This window comes from Lonchura striata, chromosome 7 (assembly GCF_050655825.1).
Source record: "Lonchura striata isolate lonStrDom1 chromosome 7, ASM5065582v1, whole genome shotgun sequence".
NCBI classification, from domain to species: domain Eukaryota; kingdom Metazoa; phylum Chordata; class Aves; order Passeriformes; family Estrildidae; genus Lonchura; species Lonchura striata.
The window spans coordinates 5,493,573-5,516,999 of NC_140709.1; the positions used below are offsets into that span (position 1 = coordinate 5,493,573).

The 23,427-nt window shown below is 40.4% G+C and overlaps 1 protein-coding gene and 1 long non-coding RNA gene across 3 annotated transcripts in view; one reads left to right on the top strand and one right to left on the bottom strand.

Annotated features, from left to right (window-relative positions):
• Nucleotides 1–1,214: 1,214 nt before the first annotated feature.
• The window catches only part of LOC146766873 (uncharacterized), a 32,238-nt gene continuing 10,025 nt past the window's right edge, over nt 1,215–23,427 (bottom strand). Inside the window, exons 2-3 of the long non-coding RNA XR_014956684.1 lie at nt 2,517–2,663; nt 1,215–2,002 (exon numbers count right to left, since the gene is read on the bottom strand). This is a non-coding gene — a long non-coding RNA (uncharacterized LOC146766873). The remainder of the gene's footprint in view (nt 2,003–2,516; nt 2,664–23,427) is intronic.
• Nucleotides 8,096–23,427, top strand: part of LOC110480621 (von Willebrand factor D and EGF domain-containing protein) — a 186,957-nt gene continuing 171,625 nt past the window's right edge. The window contains exon 1 of one of the 2 annotated variants that reach the window (XM_085584840.1): nt 8,096–12,981. In XM_085584840.1, coding sequence (XP_085440966.1) covers nt 12,885–12,981 — 97 coding nt within the window. In that variant the 5' untranslated portion in view covers nt 8,096–12,884. The remainder of the gene's footprint in view (nt 12,982–23,427) is intronic. The other variant, XM_085584839.1, reaches the window with a different exon arrangement.

The following is a 23,427-nucleotide window of genomic DNA, read 5'->3' on the forward strand; positions in this document are numbered from 1 at the left end:
CATCACAACTATCAATGAATTATTTTCCTTGAGCCAGCTAAGAGCAATCACATTATTTAATATCACAATGTCAAATTATGGGAGAGATTATTGTAACATTGCCAAAATACTTACCAAATAAAGTGGAGAAGATATTTTCACTTCAGCTGTGGAATGACCACATCTGAAGAATCCTGTCAGTATTTTTGACCTGAATGACCTTCAGGCTGTGACCTTCAGAGTCTGCTCATTATATTTGTAAATAAAGTCCTGACTTTACTGCTTCTCCTGCAGCAACTGCTTCAGAAAACATCACGTGGAGGAAGGAAATATATTTAAATGCAGTATTACAGCTGGGTCATCTGAGACAGTTCTGTGTGCTTTGCAATAGCTTTTTTGCAAATATCAAGTGCCAGAATTTTTTCCCATATTTTCCTTCTCCAGTTTCTTGATTTAAAGTATCCTGTTTATTTTTGAAGTGTCACTTTAGCTGAGCTATGTGTTATCATCAAGGCATGCTGCTGTAGTTAGCCCAGGAAAATACTGTTTTCTGGGAAAACAGTATTAAAACTATTGGTGCAATAAATTATTTTCTTTTGTACGGAGATCAAGTAATTCATTGCTTACTTGAGAAAAGACAATACAACATATATTGTGAGTCCATTAACAGCAACAACAAATCTTTTCTGGCTCTAGAGGAAGAATTAATTATTTACATGTTTCTCATTAACTTTTTACCTACTGTTAACAGTAGGTTTTTAAAAGAATCCCTTTCTCTCTGCCATCAAAGCTTTCAACAAGCATCATATTTAGCCCTTTTAAATCATTTGCAGTCTGTCACCAAATGACATTAGCAATTTGTAGGCACTGCTGAAATGCTGCAGGTATTCCAGAAATTCCAGAAATGAAATGCCAATGCTTTTATCCACTGCCCTTGTGCCAATGTGAAAATACCACCTATATCTTGTCTTCACCTTACAAAAAAATAACAATAAACCTCATGAGAGCATGGAAGGTGCCTGTAGAGCCCAGATGGGCTGGTGGTCATGTGTTTCCCTGGAGTTTAATCTCTGCTTTAGCAACTCCTGGTAGAGCAGGTAGTGCAATCTTGGCCAACAGAAAATGGGTTCATACTGATATTTCAGGGGAAAAAAATGAAAAGTTTTTTTTTCAAGCTAAACCTGGAGTCAGTTTTGGTAAGACAGTCTCAGAGAAACTGGTGATAAAATGGTCTTCACCTGAAAATCTTACAGAATCATTGAAATTCTCAGCAATTTCAGACAAAAAAATGGACCAAATTGTATTGTGTTTCGGTATCATTTTGACTCAGATCCTAAAGCACAGAGAAGCCAGAACTTATTAAAAATATTTCCATTTATTCTTTGATTTAATGAACAACTTAGACCCTCATGTCTCTGTAAGCTTGTGCAACTGAATCTTTAACAAACTGATTTGCCTTGAAAACAATTCAAATAAATCAAAACCAAAACACAACTACAGAGAATGTTAGTATAATGGGATATAAGTAGTATATGATCAGATTTACTGATTCACCCTAGAAAAGGAAGCATGCCTTTCCAAAAACTGGCTCTTGAGATTCCTTTGCACCACTGAAGTGCCTCATTCCCCAGATCCTCATCTCCAGTGCCAAACTCTGCAGGACCAGGGGGATCCTGACTCAGGGGCACCGAGGTGGGATTTATCCAAAAGCTGGAAATGTGGCTGGTGCAACAGTTCCTGCTCCATGGAACATCCAATTTCTGCTCTGTGACCCACTCCAAAACTCGAGGAAGCATTTGTGATGTGACAAGCCAGACTGTTCATTTCATCAGGCATTGCCCAGCACCAGCTGCTCCTGAGGAAAGTTCAGCAAACTTGATAATGAGCACTGGGGGAATAACAGAAGTTTCCTCTTCAGCTGAGCAGTAGTTGGCTCATATCTTAAATATTTTATGTCCACTATACACTCAAAAATGCTGTGAAAGGTCCGTGTAAGCTGGTAGTTTTTATATTGGTGTTTAGCCTACACAGAGAAAATTCAGTGTTAAACACACAGAGAAAATTCAGTGTTAAACACACAGAGAAAATTCAGTGTTGTGTAATGCTATTGAATATCACAGATGTAAGATTTATTACCAAAGGAAATTGCACTGAAAGAACTTACTGGAAACAAAACAAAACCTGTGACTCGGTGATGGATGGCTTCGTTCTCTAGTCTTACACCAATTATTTACCAAAGCATTTGTTACATTTGACTTTAGGCCAAGCAACGATGTGAGTTGACATTTCCTAGAATATTTTAAAGAATTGACAATTTGCAATACATTAGCAAGCCCAAAAAAGAGCAAAGCACATTAAGATGGAGTTATAAAATCAGATACCTTGATAACTTAGCCAATGGTATTTAGTCATAATTTAGCCATTGGTATTGAGGCAGTTCTACTAAGTGTGTAACAAAATGCTGTAACAAAATGAATCATAAGCTCCATGTCCCTTAATGCAACTTATTGAGTTAGCTCTTAGCAAGATGCCATTACCTGCAGTGATTACACGTTCACAGCATGGGAGGCAGCAGCAAATCTGGCAGGTGCAAACATCTGCTTCTTTTATTATAGCTGCAGAGAAGTGTCCTGTAACCCAGTGTGCTTCAACTTGGACTAGAATTTTATGAAGCTCTGGGTGTGCTGGGGAAATTAAAAAAAAAAAAACAAACTTTCCTTCCTCCTGTGCAATTTTCTGAGGACTTATTTAGCTTCATCCAGGTTCTCTAGCTGGAAAAAAGATTTTGGCTGCATTTTTGAAAGCAGTTCTGCAGAACATTGTTTTAGGCTAATAAAATTTAAATATATATAATATAACATATAATATATTATATAATATATTATATATATAATATATAATACATAATATATAATACATTATGTATTATACATAATACATTGTATATTCTATTATATCATATCTATATATAATACATAATATATAATGTATTATATATAAGATATAAGATATAATATATAATATAATATATAATATATAATATATAAGATATAAGATATAATATATAAGATATAATATATAATATATATTCTATATTCTATTCTATATTATTATATATTATATATTATATATTATATATTATATATTATATATTATATATTATATATTATATATTATATATTATATATATATAATTAATATGTGCTAACAGGAAATGCTGATCTGAATGTTTTATTGTGGAAAACACACACAGAGCAGGTCTGTCTTATTTGCAATGTGAGATAATTCTGAAAATGAGCTTTAAGCTGCTCTGGCACCAAGCTTGAACCAAAAGAGTCTGGTCAGCCCCTTCAGAGCACTCAGCCAAAGGTGAGGGAGAGAGTCGGTTGGGGTGAAACAAAAATCACCTTTCCTACACAGCTATTAGAGAAATAACTGCTTTAATGGCCTTTCAACCATTAAAAGGCAGAATTAGAGGCTGAATTGGAGTATTCAATTAACAAGCACTCATCTGTGTAAAACCCATCATGTGACACTGAGACTGTAAAATCCAAACAGGTAAATGTTATTAAAGCCCCTAATAAAGTAATTTTTTTTTTTCTTGGGTTTATATAAATAAACACCAGAATGCTTTCATAAGACTTGCTCTGATACACCACTAATTTCATGTGCTCTGCATTGCACTGGTTTAAGCCACAATAAAAACAAAAGCTGAAAACAGAGAAATTATCTCTGCTGCACTTGTATTGTTTTCATGGACCTTCAGAAGCAGCAACTGCAGAATTTTTGGGTGGTTCATAGCAAATCTCATGTTCCAATCAAACTGAAAGGACAGAAAAGTAGCTGGAGAAGGAAACAACAGGAATAACTGGCTGAAGGCAAGATTTGAATTTTATGAATATTAGAAGCTAAGGGCCATTGCACTGAAGGTGAAATGTCCCTTAAAAAGGTGGCTGGAACAGCTAATCCAAAATGAGGTCATAAAAATGTCAAAATGGACAACAACAAAAAAAGTTGGGCAGAAAGAAAGGAATCATTGAAAAACTAGCCCGAGGGAGGCCTGTGTGCAGTGGGAGATAGGAAGGCAATTATTTAACAGCAGCCCATTATCTACTGCCCAAAAAGCCACACAGGTTTGTAACACAGAGTTATGATTCCAATTTATGTGATATTTGAAATGAATACTTACCTTGGTGGAAAAAACCCACGTGAAATAAAACCTATTCTAGCCCCTTCATTGCCTCTAAAATGCTACTGGTCTATAACAATAAATATTATTCCATTAGTTTTATATTACTGGGTTTTCAAAGGCAGGTGAATTAGATGAGATCTCTTTACAAGAGATGAATTTAAGAGACAACTGTTATTTATAAGAGCTGAAATAATGTGTTTGGAGTGCCTCAGTTTTTATTTCACACCTGTTTTTTCCCTGCACACAATTTTCTTCAGAAAAATTCAGTAATGAATTGATTTTTACCTGTCTCAAAAGATGAAAATCTGGATTTTGCAAAATGTGTGGTGGAGAATACTGAACAGATGAAGCCTTGTGGAATATAAATTATTGGGCTGGCTAGAAATTGACCCTTAGCTCCCATGAGGTCTTTCTGAGCTCTGTTGGAAACTTGCTTTTCCTGTGGGGTGATGTGTATAAATCAGATTAACTTCACTGAGAGCAATGAAGTAAATATATCTGAGAGAATACAGCACTGTATTTCCAACATTTCTATGGTTTCTGGTGTTTCCAAGGTGGCCACTTGGAGGTTTATGACAGTATCAGCAGTAAAAGAGTGGAGATTTTGAAAAAGTGTCTGTCAGAGGTGGAGGAGTCTAGTGTTTATTTCAGCAGCTCCTGTTCCACTTTCCAAGGCAGCATTAACCACCAAATCACATATTCTTAATAATTCTAATAATTTATAATTTGATAATTTTTGTTTCATACATAAACCAGAGGTTTATGAGGTATTCTACCACCCTTTTCTTCCCAAAATCGATGTATTCTGTAAAATCCCTAAAGAAGCTTTAGGAAAAAAAGCAAAATAAAAGCAGGGAGCAGCAGGTCCCTGTGGATGACAGTTGAGGTGCCATGGCTGATTTATAGGCCTGGAAAATATTTGCAATGCCCATATTATTCTTGTTCTGGGGATAAAGAGAGGATTTAATTCACTAGTGTTATCAATCTGTTACCTTTCAAGGCAGTAAATTCACTAAATTCAGTTTAAAAAGCAATGGAGCTTCATGGAGTTGTTGTTATAATATATCATTTAACATTTGCTGTATGTAAGTACCAATAGCACAAACATTTAAAATCACCTAAAGAACTATAAAGAGATGAAAGAAAAATGTTTCAGAATAAATCTCTGTCTTTTCCAAAGCAATCTAATCTGTGATAAGGCTGTAGAGTGAAACATATGTCACTGGGAGCTTGACATAAAATTCTTATTTGTAATTGCAAATGTATTAACAAAATTGTTAAACTTTATTTCCTATTTGTGTATGACACAGACTGGAAGAAAGGGAAGAGTTTTAAAAACACACTTTGATGCCTTGGTTTCCTCTACAGTGATGCAGTGAGGATTCTCCAGGGATTTCTCAGGGATCCTGAAACAATAAATTGTGGTGAGCATCCTATGGAGGAGCCTGTCCTCCTAAATCTGCTGGGATGCCTGTCTCCTAGGGCTTTAGAGTTAATCTGATAGTGATGAATACTCCCATTAATACTTATATTAACCCATCATCTCTGAAAAGAAATTATATTTGCAGCATTTTTCTGTCTTGAATGAATGTGGAAAGGCAATTGAATCAAATTAGGGGAGTGATCTCCACTGCAATACTCACATTTCTCTGCCACTTGTTTTCATTCACCCGGTAGCTTTGCCATATTTTACATCTCAGACCATTTATATAATATTGGTGGTACAGCTCTGATGTTTTTTTATTTACTCCTGGCATCCCTGGCCTGTTTGAAAGCTTGGATCTGTTGATGACAGGCGACAGATATGTGGACAGGCAGTTCCAGGGCTGGTTTTAGTCTGTTTTCAGTCCAAGCTGGTGGTTCTGCTCTCACTCTCATTATTACCCCTGGCTGGAACACCTGGGAGGGGATTGCCCTTGAGAGTTTTGATTTCTTCCAAAAAGAAAAGGAAAAGGATGAATGAGGTGGTTCAAGGGATGAGCAACACCTTTCCACTTCATGCCTTTCCACTGCAAATACTGACGAAAACCTCCTGTGGAATGTCTTTCTGCTGCCTTTTCAAAGGAAATTCATTCCTAAGTGGAAAGTTCACTCAGTGGGAAAATTCAGTCAGAAAATTTCCTGAGCAATAGTGACTGCACGAAGGCTGTGAGAAGCCATTTCTCTTACTCTTTCTTTTGCTATTGAGACAAAATAAGCCAAGACTTAGGGAGGAGAAGCAAAGTGTTTCAATAACACTTTCATGGTCATTAATATTAATTTTGTAGAAGAAGGCTCAAAATGTAGTTTGTTTGGTTATTTAATCACGCATCTATTTCACTTTAGTTGCACAATAAATGATGTTTGCAGAGGCTGAAGCAGTCCCTGGTAGAAGGAATTCAGACAGCCAGAGCAGTGCACAAAAGTGAAATAAATACTGAGCTGATCTAGGAGGAAGAAAAAAAAAAGATTTCTAAAAAAATGAAATGAAAGATTTCTCTTTCATACAGATTTTCTGGAAATCATGTCCTTTTCTGAAAATGGATTCTGATGGGAAATCACCAGCTAGTTCCAATATACATAATTTATACATGAGTGTCCTCTTTATGTATATTTGGTAATTGCCAATCTCTTCACTTAGAAAAATAATTTTGGAGTTTGAGCTGCTGAGCAACAACCATTCTCAGACATGTCTTGGGGCACTCTGGAGCAGAGGCAAATTGCAATGTGATTTATTTTGACACCTCTGCAACAATTTGGGGTTTTCCATTAAATAAGGAGCTGATATGAATAATTCACACAGCAGTCCTGGCTGTGCCCTGGCACCTGCAGTGGTGCCATCCAAGAAGGGCACTGAGGGGGCACTCTGCAGATTTAATAAAGGCAGCCTGTGCCCAGCTGAAGTTCAGATGGTCAGAGCAGCAAAATTGTGAGGAGAGAGAAGCAGAGACTCTGCCAGAGCTGGGAGGGTCCAGGTCAGGTCAGGGAGCACATCCTACCTTGATCCATGCCATGGGGCTCTGCAGTTACAAGGAGCTGATTTATTGCCTCTAATAGGTGAACTTTTGCTGTCTCAGAGCCCAGGCACTCATGCTCTTGCTACCCTGAAAAAAACTGGAAATGATCATGAGGTTCCTGCATTTTGTCTCTGCTTTGGAGTTTGAAGTCCTGTATTTTCCTTCGCTGGCTAATGAGGAGTGATTCTCTAAAAGAGTTCTCCCTCTCACAAGGGAATTAGGAGCTGAAAGATAAACAAATGGTCTAATGTAGAAATCATTCTCTACAATCCCAGAGCTCTGAAAAGGAGAATATGCTTATGTGTAATGAATTATTACCCTAAAAATCACAACTAGTTCTCACTTAAATGAAGAGTCCTCTAAATTACATACAGTGCTTTTTGCATTATTTTCTGAACAACCAAACTTCCATGCACTGAGGCTTCTGGGTCTCTGACCACTCTGCTTGTCAGAGAGCCGAGTCCTCGAAAGCCGGATAGCGTAATGAAATCTTCCTCTATGAAGGCGGGACGGCTCACAGGCGGCTTTATTTCCAGAAGGGTTTATTGAGGAACAGCAATTCAGGGAGCGAAGGGAAAACAACCTCTCCGGGAGGGAGCTCGCTCTGAGAGCGCCGAACAGGGGGCGGAATCGGGATTATAACGGGGACAAGAGAGGGAGGGTCCAGGCATGAAGCGTTCAGTGAAGGAAGGCTTCGGGGGCAGAGTCAGGGTCGAGTGGCAGGGTTATAACCAATGAGGGTAAGGGGAAAGAGCGGTTTCAGGGAAGGAACCAATGGAGGTATAAAGAACAAAGAATTTTCTAGCACCAAGGGATGACAGACATACTGATTGATAACAGGGGAGGCGGGGAACTACACACCTGTCACCTCCCAGGGTAATTCGGGGGGACAGTTTCCCAAGTCCCCTCCCACAATGCACAAGGACACAAAGCAGAAGAAAACACAAGCTCTAATCACTGTATGCCCACTGTGTATTTCCCCAAAGTGGACATAAGCTGAGATGAATTTCTTCCCATTCCATGTCATCTGTGCAGTCCTAAAGTAAGGGATAAGGAGCAGTTTTTTGGGCTAATGAGAGGTTTGTGTACTGAACTAGGTGATCCTAAGATTTTTGGCATCTCTCTAAAATATATGGACAAAGGTGACTAAAAGAAATAGGGAGAGGGAATCCCAGAACTGATCCTCTTTTCATCCTTGTTAGGAAAATCCTTTGGTGGGAGGGGTGCTGGGACTCAGTCAAAACCTATTGTGCCAAATTTTCCTCCTGCTCAGGGGCTGCAGAAAGGACTGGAAGAATCAGAAAACACAGCCAGCCCATACCAACAGAGGGGACTGCCCTGGGGGCACAGAGAGTTTATGTCTTGTCACTGGGCTTGGCAGGTATTTTCAGTCAGATGAAAAAAAAAGCAAACAGAAATGGACAGAGGAGGGTTTTATCAAGTGAAATGTGTAAATTCAGACTAGCAAAAAAAAAAAAAAAAAACAAACAACTTTATAGTGAAGACATCTTTTCCCTCTGAAGGACACTGTCCTACTAGGAAGGTGTGTTTTCAGGCAGGGTCATGCTCTCTTTGTCACCTGTGAATAACAAATCTCTTCTCTGCTTGGAAAGCCACCCCAGGGGACAGCCTCGTGTTAAGGGTATTGCTCATGGGAAGCAGAAGGAAATAAAGGATTGTACAGCTCCCTGCTGGCTTGAGTGCAAAAACAAACTGCTAACCACACTTTTTGAGAAGCAGAACATGAAACACCCCGCTCCTTTCCTTCCTGGGGGTACCCAAGTGGAAGGATGCTCCTACCTGACCTTCAGAAAATATAAGAGATGGGAAAATATGTGAGGGATGGGATTCATCTCTCAGCATTCCTCTGCAACCCAGGTCTTCTGTGGACCACTCAAACCTCCTACACTGACTCTGGAGCCTGAGCATTTCACACTTGGAGCAAAGTGTCGAATAGCCATATCTTTGAAGACCTTTATGTATTTACATTTTTATCATTGTGTTATCATTCAGGTCCATCCTGACACTCAGTCCTGCATCTGAAGAAAAAGGCAACACTTGTTGCTCTCAATACTCTTCCTCCAGCCTTCCTCCCCCTCTGCTGGTCCCCCAGGCTGCTCCATCCCCCAGCAGAGCCAGCCCATCCCCATTCTGCCACACCAGGAGGGAGGTTCAGGCAAACACTGTCTCCTTACAGAGTGAAGACATTTGAGTACCCAACGTGTGTATCCATCAGGCGATTTTTGGCTGGGTCTGAAATGCTGCTGGCAGCTCCCAGCTGTGACTTTTGGCTGGTTTTATCTCCCTGCATCCATCCCCACCATTGAAAATTCATTTAATACTAGAAGGACTGGGGTCAGGGGTTCACTGTTGTGTTGTTGACAGTGAAGAGAATTGTTCCAAGCACCCCCTACCCACACTTGACTACACCAACATTCTGTGGAGTTTCAGGTTCTCCTTTTATTCAGGTTAATAACTGTGGAAACTGTAATAAAATTTTATGGTATTTTTATGCAGGTTCTCCATGGGTTTTTTTCACTTTCTTTTTCTTTTTTTTTTTTAGAATTACATTTGGTAGGGGGAAAAGGAGAAGTCAATGTCATTCTTTTTTTCTGAATTCTATAAGGTCTTTTCTTGGATGGGGAGAATGGAAAATACCTCATTGTCTGACCTGCCATTGTTTGTCCTCCTAAAATGAAAGGAAAATTCCAGGGAAATTTCAGCCCAGGGAAAATTCCTACTTGAGACAATGGGAAGCTTCAATTTCATCTTTATCGCCCTCAAAGGCTCCCTTTGATTAAAACTTGTTTAGGATAAACAAATAAGGGATAATTAGGATAACAAACAAGCAATAAGTAAATCTCCAAAACTTTCCCTTTTCTCCTATTGCCCTGAATACCTTCTACTTACTATTTTTGTTGTTTTTTGCCTTTTGTTTTCTGTAAACAGACAATTAAAAAAGGCTGGACTGATTTTGGAAAATTCTCTTTGTGGGAAATTGGTTTTGATTACCAATATTTTGGCAAGGATAAATCTCACCCTTCAAGAGATTTCAGAGCTGTGCCTTTTAGGCCAAAACTTAGAGTCAAATCCATGCTGGACCCCTACCAGTGCACAGAAACTGCCACAAATAAATTCAAACATTAGCACAGAAAGCAATAGAAAAGTAAAAATTTTCTACTGTTAAAAACAATATTTTCTTCCATTTATATGAAACAGACATCTCTTATAAAAAAATATCAGAAATACTGGACTTGGAGTCTTAGTGATCTTGAAGGAATATAATCTAAACATCGGTGAAATTAATGGAAAAACTTCCAAAGATTCCCAAAGGGCTACAAGTCAGGCCTGTAAAATGGCAATTCAATGGGAGTGGTAAAACCAGTGATTTTGCAACAGGAAAATCCAAAATCAAAATTAGGAATAAAGATTTAGAAGTTTCTTCTTAAATAACCTATTTTTTTTTCTCAAGAAATCCAAGAATAAAACTCCTTGAGCAATGTAGTTAAGCCACGTGAACAATTTTTGAAACTCCTTGGCTATACTGCAAAATATTTGTAATAGATTGGTGTGTGCGTTTCCATGAAATGCTCCTCACAGTGATTTGTCTGGAATGTTTACAGACTTGCATAATATTCTCTTACCAGATAATTCACAATACCTTCACTTAAACAAGCAGACACAAGATATTTAAACTTGACAAGTCAAAGAGGAGTGCTGGAAGGTATGGAAAACACTGAACAGGGGATGGGGATGCAATATTTTCTAAAACACTATGAGTGTAAATATCAGAGTATGGGATGTAATTCAACAGCAAATTCATCTTGTTTTGAATTAAGGAGGCAACATGCATTGTCACACAGTAAACTCTGAGTAAAAGCTGGAGCCATGTGGCAGCAGCAGGACACCTTGAGAAACCAAACTTCAGAAAAAATGTGATAATGCTGATGCCTTTTTGGGGCTACCTAAAACAGAGGCTAGAGAAAATTAAGATAATAAAAAGCAGTTATATTTATTGGAGGGCCTACAGGTACATTCTGGGCAGACAAAGCCCCCTCAGGGGCTACACCAAAAATGGAGCATGTGTCACAGGTTTTATAAGGTCACACTTTTATAAGTTTGGTCCTTCTGCATACTGGGGCTTAATCTTCCAATTACAGCTTCAGGTAATGAAGTCATTTAGCCCCAGTTTGCTCACCCCCACCTCACTTTTGTTTCCATCTCTCAGGGCCTGAGACAGAAAAGTGTCCTTGATCCTCAAGCCTAGAGAGGAATTGTTGTGTCTGACCAAAATGTGAAGACAGCAGCTAATACTCCGTATGGAGTTTAGAGCTACACATGAAAGAATTACAGGATTACAAATACATGAAAGATATAAAAGCTAAAATCCTGAGGCATCAGAGCCACTGAGTGATGGAATTCTTTGCTTCTGTGCTCTATTCTGTCACTCTGGAAAGCACTTCTCACTTCTCCAGCCCCTCAATGTGACTGCAGAGATCTGCACTCGGTGCTGGCTGCCTCAAACCCTGAGGAGCAGCACGTTCCCAGCCCAGCTCCTTTGGGATCTCCTTTGAGCACAAATTGTCCTGGAGCTCGGGGGGACAAATCCCACCAGCTGCGGCCGCAGCAGCTGCAGGGACACGTGTGCTGTGTGTGTGCTCTGTGTGTGTACACTGTGTGTGCTCTCTGTGTGCTCTGCATGCTCTGTGTCTGCTCTGTGTGTGTTCTGTGTGTGCACTCTGCGTGTGCTCTGTGCGTGCACCCTGTGTGTTCTGCTTGTGTGCTGTGTGTGTGTTCTGTGTGTGTTCTGTGTGTGCGTGCTCTGTGTGTGCACCCTGTGTGTGCTCTCTGTGTGCTCTGCATGCTCTGTGTCTGCTCTGTGTGTGCCCTGTGTATGCTCTGTGTGCCCTGTGTGCCCTCTGTGTGTGTTCTGCGTGCTGTGTGTGCTCTGTGTGCACCCTGTGTGTGCTCTCTGTCTGCTCTGTCTGTGTTCAGTGTGTGCCCTGTATGTGCTCCGTGTGTGCGTTCTCTGTGTGCCCTCTGTGTGTGTTCTGTGTTCTCTGTGTGCTCCATGTGCTCTGTGTCTGCTCTGTGTGCACCCTGTGTGTGCTCTCTGTCTGCTCTGTCTGTGTTCAGTGTGTGCCCTGTATGTGCTCCGTGTGTGCGTTCTCTGTGTGCCCTCTGTGTGTGTTCTGTGTTCTCCGTGTGCTCCATGTGCTCTGTGTGTGCTCTGCGTGTGCCCTGTGTGTGTGTGCTCTGTGTGCACTCTGTGTGTGCCCTGTGTGCACTCTCTGTGCTCTGTGTGTGCATTCTGTATGTGCCCCGCGTGCACTCTGTGTGTGCCCTGTGTGCATGCTCTGTGTGCTCCGTGTGTGCCCTGTATGTGCTCTCTGTGTGTGTCCTGTGTGCTCTGTGTGTGCGCCCTGTGTGTGCTCCACATGTGCTCTCTGTGTGCTACGTGTGTGCTCCACATGTGCTCTGCGTGTGCTCTCTGTGTGCGTGGCTGGAGCTCTTCCCTCTTGGAAATTCTGGGATTAAAGAAACATTAAGCCCTCTCCAAGAGAGTGCATTGAAAAGAACGACAGAAAGGCGTGGGGGAAAAAAAAAAAAAATTGAAACAGGCAGGCGGGCTGATGGCTTTTCCTGCAAAGTTTAGGAGTTCAAAAGTGAACTTGTAAGCAAGTGCAGATGCAGGGATAAAAGCTGCCCTGGACAGGATGCAGCAGCCCCTTCCCTCCCAGCAGCAGCTCCAGCTTGCTGCCTACCTCTGCTGGATTCCCTTGCTGGCCATTAGCTCTGAGTCAGCCACATTAGGTAAGGATTTTGTGCTTTTTAATCACTTGATGGTCGTTTGGGGGATGGAGTTCATGTGTATTTGCAGCTGAGATGATCTTGTTTACGTTTACTTTTGAATGTGGGTTAGAGTGACAGAGGGCTATTATTAGAGAGTCTGAAATAGGATGGAAGTAAGGTTAAAATAAACAACTAAAGTAATGAGGAAGGTCACGGTGAAAGCCAAGCACACTTTCAGCACATGATGTATATTGATTACAACAAGATACTCCCTTTCCTTTGCTACACTTTTTTTTTTTAAAACCTGTGAAAATTCTTACTTCCTACTAGAAAAAAAAACAGTCAAGTTATTTAAGGAGTATACATAACATTTTCCCCTAACTGGAATTAATGAAACAAACCATAAAAGAAAAAAAAAAAAGGCTTTAACATAACATTCTATTCCTCTAGGAAAGAATTATATACACCATATATCAGAGGAACATTATAGATTAGTTAATTACACATATAATAATCATACACAGCTCTACAGCCTCTGGCAATAAAAAGTTCTTGAGTAATTTCTCTAGTACTGTACACATTAAATGTAAGTCTTGTTTCACTCTAGCAGAGAGTTTGAAGGGGACATAGATTTCACATATGTGGCTTGTTTATACAGCTTTATTAATTGAACACAAAAATACATTGAGAATCATGTTAGACATTATTCAGCTAGTGAAAACTGAGTTAGTAAAAGAAACTGAGAAAAGCAAAGAGTGTAGTGCTGTGAGTGATTATGGATACAGCTTTGGCAATGAAATGAAAATGTGAATGAAAATGTGTTGTAATATTTTGCAAAATTTAATTCTAGTAGAGTCCCAACTGGTCTTTACAGTGACTGTCAGCCAGCACTCATTAGCTCTATGAAGATAAAACAATTTAGAGCCCTCCTCACTTGAATATGAAAGGGTCACCCAGAAAGTTTTGCAGGACTAAACTCAAAGCAAATGACCTTATTGCCTTTATCTTCAAACAATGCCTTTAATTTCTGAAACCTTTTGAAGGGTTGCCAGTTTTATGGAGAGTAGCAGCAACTTATCTGATGGAACAGGCTTTTCACCAGGGGGAAATAACCTTTTAACTCCTAGTAACTAATAAAAATAACTGCATTTGCCACTGTATTTTTCCTACTGCAGGTAATCTATATCTGCATATTTATTAAACTGGGAACACAAAAGAATTAAGTATTGTGCTGTCTCTTAGGTGATGCAGAAGGATTCATCAGGCTTGTTGTGTGGGGTTTTTTTGCAAAAAATGAACTTGAAGTAAATGAAACCACTCAAAAAAGTTTACATTCTGACAGATTGGATTGTGACATTAGAAAGATATTAGGATATTAACAGAGCCATATGCTGTTTACTTTTGTACTCTAATAAACCTACAAATCCCATAAGAATTTAATGGTGAATAAGAAAGATCTTATTCAAGATACCAAAGAGCACTTTGCAGATGCTTTGTTAAAAAAAGAAGATTATAAAGTAATTTAAAGACCAAGAAAGAACTTCATCATCTTCTGCATTCTTATTTTGGGTAATGAATCTCCCTGTTACTGAGGGAATTCTCAATACTTGGGTTTTTTACATTATTTCCCATGACTGAGAAACACAAAATGTTACCAACAGCACCTGTAGTTGTTCTGTATTACAGGACTAAGCATCAGGGACAAAAGCAACTCAGTGAATCATAGATGTGGGAGGGCTGACACAGCACAGCTTCTCAGACTTCTCTGAACTGAAATTCTGTAAATAAGTCAAGAGAAAAAGGCAATAGATTTTTTTTACAGCGGTATCTTACAGAAAAAAATTTATCTTAAAATAGTTGCTTGTAATATCACCAGCAAAAAAAGAATTTCTCCCCATCCTCTCTGGAGCCTTTTTATAATGTACAGCTGAGAAAGTTTTTAATTTGGATATGGGTTTCCTGCAAAGGTACCCTTGAAGCTCCCAAAATCCACTGGGGCTTCGCTGCAAGGTGTTACATATGTAGTAAACTCAAGTGCAATTAATTGTTTGCAAGTTTACTCCTGTGGGTTTCCCTCAACTCTGAAACACATTAGAAGGAATTTGAGCATATCCAGAGGCGGAGAAAGAGAAGAGAGAGGATGGTGTCGGGGAAGAGGAGGTGCCTACAGCCAGCATGGAAACATGGTGTGTTTCCAGTGACCCAAGTGGTCTAATTTGATTTAAGAAAGTAAATGGAAATAGCCAAAATATGGAAAATAGTCAAAATGGGATTAGGCAAAAACCACTCAGTATATCTTGCAATTATATGAGCCCTGGTCTTGCTTTGCACAGAATGAAGTGAAAATCAGAGTATCTAACTTGCTTTGTGCTCTACCCACAAGCAACCCATGATTCCTCTGAGCTTCTGCTGTAAAAACTGAGTGCCATGGACTGTCCATCCTGGAAACAAACATCTGCTGGAGCTGGGAAGGCATTTCCCCATCAATATTTCAAAAGGAACCAATCAAACTATTCAGGATTTTTCCCACCTGCTTCAATATCTGCCACAGGTGACAAACTCTCCCATCCCTTGGTCAGGCTCAAACATTCCACACAGGGCTCCAGCAGCATCCTGGAGCCCCAAGGTTTCTTCCACCCTTGGGTTCCCTGAGCAAAGAGGGCTCTGACCACCCCAGGGGATCCCCAGAATCCCTGGAAACAGTTCTCAGGCCACGAGTGGGGTTGGTCAGACCATTCCTGTGCCTCTGGAAATAGCCCTGGGATTCCTCTGGCTCTGTGGCTTTGCTCTGTGGAAAGCACAGCAGACATTTACAAACAAACAATAACCCACTGAATGTTTTCCTTTGGAAGTAGAGCCAAGACTCCTGGCCATGCCAAAGAAATAGTAACAAATCCTAACGGGAGAGGAACAATCTTTAACTTATGTTTCTCTCCCAACACCATTTTTAATCATCAAAAGTTGTTTGCATGCTAATATTTTATTTCCTTCTCATTATATTTGGTCAATATCAAATACCATTATAGCCTCACTGTGTGGAATTATCATGGAGTTCCAGAAGAGTTTGGGTTGGAAGGGACCTTAAAGATCACCAAGTTCCAACTCTTCTGCCATGGGAAGGGTTGCCACACACCAGACCAGGCCATTGGCCTGAATTAAGCCAGTTTGTATTTTTTAAACTAAGATTGAAATCTGAATTTATCTGACTTTGTGCTGGCAAAGGGAAGCAGGGGCTGCACAATAATTTCTGCTTGCTGATAACTTTTGTTCCACTCCTTTTTACCTGAAGATCAAGGGCTGTGCCACTTCAGGAAAAGTTCATTCAAAAGGAAGGCAAAATGGGGCAAATTTTGCAATCTAGGGGTGAGGGAACCTCTGTCACTTTAGTTTTGACTCTCCTGGCGTGTACTGGTGTGCCCCTATTGAATTTTAGAACTGAAATTTTCGGGGAAATAATTTTTTGCTCACACATTTGCTTTTTAATCATCTGATAAAAATTAATTATTGTCTTCAAAGTTCTACAGAGTTAAAGATATATTTGGTGTGAAAGGGCTGCCTTTCAGCTGCATGTCCCAAGGATTTGCCTATTTCCCATTGGCCTGCCAAACGTGTAAGCTGTTTAAACCCCTTAGCAGCTATTTACTACTCTGCACTGTGCTAAAATTGAGAATCAATTTATTAGACACTGCTCATAACAGTTTCGGACATTCATGGCCAAAACGTTTCCTTTAATGGTCCAGTTCCTCAAAGTTATTTTGTCTCAGAATGCCAAAGCTGAAGAAGCATTGTGCACATCCAACTTCCCTGGCGATCGATAGGAGCTGAGACAAATCAGTGTTTGCTCCTGACCTGCCAAGACAGATCACTGCAGAGAGGGAGCATCATCCCTCTGCCTTCCTGATGGCACGGGCACCTGGAGTGCCTCAAGGGCATGAGGAAAACCCTCTGCTGAGGCTGAGCTGGGTCCCAGGAGTCACAGCCCAGCCCCATCAGCTCTGGCACACCTCAGGACTGGCACAAAAGCCAAGGCAGTAAATTGGAGGGCAATAAAAACGCTCAGCCCCTCGCCATCCTCCCTGGGAAGTCTGAAATTAAATGGCCACATACAAACTCAAGGGGACACCAAGTATTTCTGGTAGGTTTTAGTCTGCTTAATGTGTTTTAGATGGCCAGTACTTTAAATTCCCCCAAAATTCGCTTTGTTTTCAATGACAATGATCCATTTGCCTTCAAAAATGCTGTAAGTTCTTTATCATACAAATATAGTAGTAGAGCAGAAGGAAAAGTTAATCCGGAATTAGCTTTATTCGAGACAGAATTCCTTTTCCAATTGTTCCTGCTTCTTCCTAGACCACTTCTGTAGCCTATTAAAATAATATGAGCTTTGGAAATGGCTCTTTCCTCCAGATACTTTTCCTCCCCTCTTTTTTTGTGCCATAGGCTTGCTGCCTCAAAAGGCTGGGAACATTGTGGAAGTGCCATTTTTTTGCTGGGATAAGTCCTCAGGGTAGTCAGATTACTGATTTTGTCTAAAAATTTGTTCCCCTGGAAGATTTGTACTGACTTTTTTGCTACTTACTAGCTGGGTGAAGTGTCTTGTCACCTAACAGATGGAAGTCTGGTGTTGGATATTGCAGAAATGGATATTTTCTTTAATGTGGTTTGCAGCACATTGCTTGTTTAATGATTTTGAAGTTTTTTCCCAAGTAGTATATTTTACCTTCAGTTATGACCTTTATTAATGTCACTGTGGCAGCTACATTATGTGTTTTGCCTCAGGTAGAGATTATTCAGGGTGAAATCTGAAAATGTGTGGATTAGATTGAAGAATATTTTTATCTGCCTTTGAAACGGCAATAAAGCCACGTGTTAGTGCAGGCAATTGTTTGTACAGCTTTTCTGGGAAGAGTTTTCTACGTTAAGCTCTTAGGAGATTTACTTAATGAGAGTATGTACTCATTTGCTTCTTTCTGACACATCTTATTTTGATTATTCTGACGCCTATTGCTTTGATTGCTGTGTTCACACTGCATGGCATCCATGGGGAGCCACGAGGGAATATTGTACATATTGAAAGGGAAAAAAAAATTGATTGCCTAATATAGCTGAGTGATTGTAGTAGTCTGTTCTGCTCCTTTTGCTGGCTTTATATTAATTTATCGATTGAGAACAAGTTTGCTTATTCCCCTATTTTATTTTTTTTTCTACAAAGCAGCTTCCAAAGGCTGGATAGCAAATTATCTGCCTACCACAATAATGTAATGCATCTCCTGTGGTAGCTGAAGTGTTTTACAACTCAACTGTCCCTTGGCTGCTTTGTGTGCTGTTTCAGTAAATGCCCCCTCCTGCAGTCTTTGCTAATTCAATAGCCACTGCACTTCCCCCAAACTGGAGGCTGCCCCAACTTTTCCTCCTCCTCACTCTAATAAGAAGAGGCAAAATACCCCCCAGCCTTACTTTCTCTCCATTTTTTTAAATGGCTGATCAATTTATGTTCAATTTATCTCAGAAGGCAAAAGTCTGTGGAACAAAAACAAATCTAGAAGATGATTCAAAGACAAGAGGGTTCTCAGAAGTTCCTGAATAGGTCTCTAATGAATTTAATGGTAAATATGAAAAATTACTTGGGATCTAAACAAGACAGTTCCTTTACAGAAAGGAGCCTGTCTTATGTCAACACTTTCTTCCTTCTCATCTCCATTTGAGATGGTAATTTGCTGATGTTTGACCATCATACAAACTTTTCATGGAGTTTTATCTCACTGATTTCCTGCAGGTCTGTATGAAGAGCAAAGGAAGGTAAAATTCAGTCAATGGCTTATTTAACACCTAAGCTAATGTCTTAATAACTTAATAAGTAAACATTTCTTTAGAATTAGCATTATTAGACTGTGCTGCTGATTTGGTCCAGGTACCAGATCACAAAGATGATTCAGAGATTACTTTAATCTTCTTTGAACCTTTCCCCCAGTTATTTACTTTACAATCAACCATGGCCTTGTATAAAACTCCTTGTCTGTGACTCAGCCTCCCTCAACAGAACAGCACAGATGCTTTGATTCACTCAGGCTACCTTATATTCAGCTCTGTTCTTAATGGACTAGAGGAAAAAAAAAAAAATTCACAAAGCCATTTGGTCTGTTTTTCTATTAGATGTTAAGATTAAAGCTGGCAACAAAGACATAAACAGGATGAAATCTAATTAAATTGTTGGTTTTCTTTTGCAAGAAATAGAAGGAAAATGAAGAGAAGGCTATTTCCTACCCCATAGTACATGCAGCTCCCTCTTCAAATGCTAAAATACATGGACATTTGATTTTCTGAGCATGTATAAAGCAGAATAAAGGTCAAAGAAATCTATCCTTTTCCCTTAGCTAGCCCAGAACCATCCCAGAAGTTTTTGCATCCAACAGAGTCCTGTGAGTGCCAGACCCCCACATCCCATAACCTTCTTGAAACATTTGGGCTCTTTTCTCCCATATTACCCTTTAAAAGTCTCACTCACAACTGTTAAATATACAAACCCTCCATTTTCAGATAATGTTCAGTCTTTTGCCGGGTTTGGTTTTCTCAATTGATCAAGGAACAGAAATGCTGGAGCACCTCGCAGCATTCCCAGTGTGCAGCAAAGATGCTCTTGGCTCCCCTCCCGTCCCTGGGTGTGGGCTCAGGGGCAGGACGTGCTGTGCCCTCACCTGTGGGCTCAGCACCTGCCCACACAGGACTCCTCTGTGCCCCTCAGAGGCAGGAAGCTTTGGCAGCCCCTTGGGGAGCACGTGGAAGTTCGTGCTTGGATGTGGGAGGATGAGGTTTGGCTTAACCCCCGTCCCTGGTGCGTGCTGCACTGGGCTCACAGCACTGATGTGCTCAGGACAGCTGGATGGGCTGCAGGCAATCCCAGCACAAGCCAGGCATCTCCCAGAGGAATTTCACAACTCCTTTCTCCTCCTGGCATGACTGCTGCCTTACAGTACAAACAGCTCTGACACAAATCATAAATCTACGTACTGCCTGCCCCAGTCCCTCGCTGCTTCTCTGCCTTTCCCCAATAACTGATATCTTAATCAGGAAAATCCCCCACAGTTATTCCTGCTGCTTCCCAACGTCTGTTAGCCACGAAGATTTCTTGTTCTGTTTGCTATTACCTCTCCTCTGCATGGTTGTGGAGACACATCCTCCCATTAATACACCTCTGACAATGTTATTCATCTGCTGTTCCCAAACCACTTCTGCTCTAGTAGATCTGAGCTTGCAGCTTTCCTCCTGAGAATACCAGGCAGCCCCTGCAGGGTGTGAGGGGACATGGAGAGCTGTCCTTGCTCAGCCCCACACTGCTCCCAAGGCACAGAAAGCTCACAAGGGAAAAAACTGTGTTGGAATGTCAGAATCTGAGGTATTGATGATTCTGAGATTGTAGAAAGTCTCTGTCTTTCAGCCCCCTGCCAAAGCAGAAGCCATAATTGGTCTGTGCTGGTTTCCAGGTAGTTTATTGTGTTTTTCTCTCACACATTCTGCTGCCCTGCCCAGCTCTGTCCTGCAGGGCAGCGTGTGGGGCTCTGCCCTCAGTGGGATGTTACAAACATTAAATACCAGAAACTCCCTGGGCTGCATTTACAATAACGTGCCAATATCTGTCACCTACGTTGGACAGTGTGTCCCCAGCCTGGACCAACAGAAAAATGCCAACACCACAGTGAAACATGGAGGGCATGAAGAAGGAGAAAAAGGACAAGGCACACCCAATTTCCTCCATCTTGTCCTCTTTGAACCCCTAATATAGAATCCTAAAATTTTACTTTTGCACCCGTGCCACACTTAATTATTACCTATATCAAACACTCAGAGCTGGTAATTCATGCTGTAAGATTGAAAACTCTTTTCCATGGACAGAGATCACAGACAGTGTCTCTGGGGGCTCTGTCCAGGGGGGTTCCTGACCCCTGCCAGCGTCCCAGACCTCACATGGCAGCCAGAGGGATGCCCTGGATTCCCACAGTGGAAGAAAGCAGGAGCTTCTTCACCACTCAGAAAAGCTGGAGGCAGAGAACTTAAATACCTGATTAGCTGGAAAACAATCAGCTCTGGAAACAAAAAAATCTGGGGTTTGTGGTTAGCATCAGGTTTTATTTTTTAGGACCCTAAGCAGACAACTTTCAATGGGGCTAAACTGAGTATGAAACAAAAACACAGCTGTCCTGAAAAAGGTGGCACAGGAGGCCACGTGGGGACCTGAGCACAGGAAACATCCCTCTGGCCACCAGAGTTATACCTGCAATTCTCACAGCAATTAGTGCTGCAGCAATGCTGCAAGAAAAATGATGGCCACAAAAAATAAACCTCACAAATCCACCCATTAAGGCGAGGGGGTTGCCTCTGAATTCTATCACTGCTGTTCATGATTATCTGCATAACAGCCCACAGGTTATATGACTGCCCAAAGAGATCCTACTTCAGCATGAGCAACCACTGCTGGTCCACACAGAAAGGTTTTCTTTTGTTCAATTACTTTCACAACTGCAAACATTTAAAAATTTTAATACTTTTCCACTGAGACACAACCAGGAGAAGCCCAAAGTGTTAACTGATAGGCTGATATTTTGTTGATCACTACTGACAGGAAAGATGTTGTGTTTTAGGATCCAGGAACTGAATCAATCTCTTCTGTCACAGACAGGTGCCCTCAGAACTGCTCCATCGATTATGCCAGAGAGAATATCTTATCTGAGCTGCTTCACTTTCTATTAGTAATTAAATACACCTTGAAATGAGGGCTTTGGTGTCAGTCTCCCATGTGTTCAGTAAAGGTAGAAATAGTTGTGATGGACAGCAGCTTCAATCATTCTATGGCACAATGTATATATGCTATTTATAAAAAATAATTATAAAGCAGTTCTGGCATAGATGAGTAGATGGACTAATCATCAATTGATCAATACACATTAATTTGGTCAAAACCTTATGCCCAAGTGCATGAGCGTTAAAATTCTTCCTTTCCTAACACAAAACCTTCACCAACACTGAAATTTGCATTCAAAATTCTATAAAAACTTTCATTAACGGCATGTAAAATAAACAACACTTAAAATTCCTGACCAGCTGTAACCAGAGCATACTTTTTTTTTTTTTTTAAGAATGAACAAGCTGAATAAAAGGGGCAATAAATTTCAATTTTAGTAATGATACTTGTTTGTGAGTCCCCAGCAATGCAGAAAGGAGTGATTTATGTTCATTTGTGCTTGGGAAGCAATATTTTAACCAATTTTCAACTTCTTTTTCTAATCAGAGGTTATTTTATGCCAAAAGAAAGTCATGGACTGTCCTGCATCCCCTATTGTTTTACACTTAAGAGAAAGCATAAGGCAACTAGATATTTTGCATAGAGAAAAAGGGATAAAAAGAACCTAATTTCTACTTTACAAAGAGCATAATTTTGCTTAAGGCACAGGACTCCTTAATTTGGGAGGTTCTGGAAGGGTCCTGGAGCTGGGGCAGCTGGTGCCCAGTGGCACAGAGCAGGCAGGGATATATTGGAGCAATTCCTGTGTGAAGGGCTGGGGGCTCTTGGCTTATTGTGACATGAACTGAAATCTGACATCTTAAGAGCCCTCATAACTTATATAACATTTCAGCCTATAAGATATTCTTGGGAACACCCATTTTCTAATATCAGAGGCTCTGAGCAAGGGACTGGAAATATATTCCCTGCATCCAGAGTGGGCAGCTGTGGATTACAGAGGCTGCTCTTGATCTTGCTCTTTATTCATTTCCAATAACTTCTCCAAGGCCACGAGCTTATTCCTGCTCTTTAAAGCCACCTTCATTTCCTAAAGTGTTGCCTAGCACTAAAGTGCTCTGTTAAGCTTCTGCCATGTTTTTCCATTCTGGTAGAAATTATTGTTCTATATAGTTTGATTTTAAGAGTGCCTTCTGGCATCCATTTGGGGAAAAGGCACTACATAAAAGCAAAATCAATACAAGGGACAGTTATAGTTCCTGAGCTTTTTCATTAGCTGTAAAATATATACATTTGAGGAGGGAGGAGGAAAGAATGTCATTTCTACCCAAACTGAAGGAGGACAAGACAAAGCGTGGGAGATCTTGCATAAATGTTCACTGATGGCAGCACAGACTGTGCACAGGCAGATCTCTGTTCTCAGCACACCCAAACACCCCTACAAACACTGGCCTCTCCTGTGACAATGCAGAAATAGATGTATTTTAAAAAGAGATTGATCCCTTGGCTTGTTTTAATGTTTGTTAAAGCCAAACCGATCATTGGCTGAATATTCACATGTAATCTTTGCCTTTGTTCAGCACTAAGAATTTGGCTTGGCATCATTTTATTGTTATTTTCTCCATTCTTTCTCAAATCCCCACTGAACTCCATCATCTTTGCTCTTTTCTCCCAAAATATCCTGAAATAATCATGTTTCCACCTGAGCAGACTGTCCTTGGATGAAGTCCTCA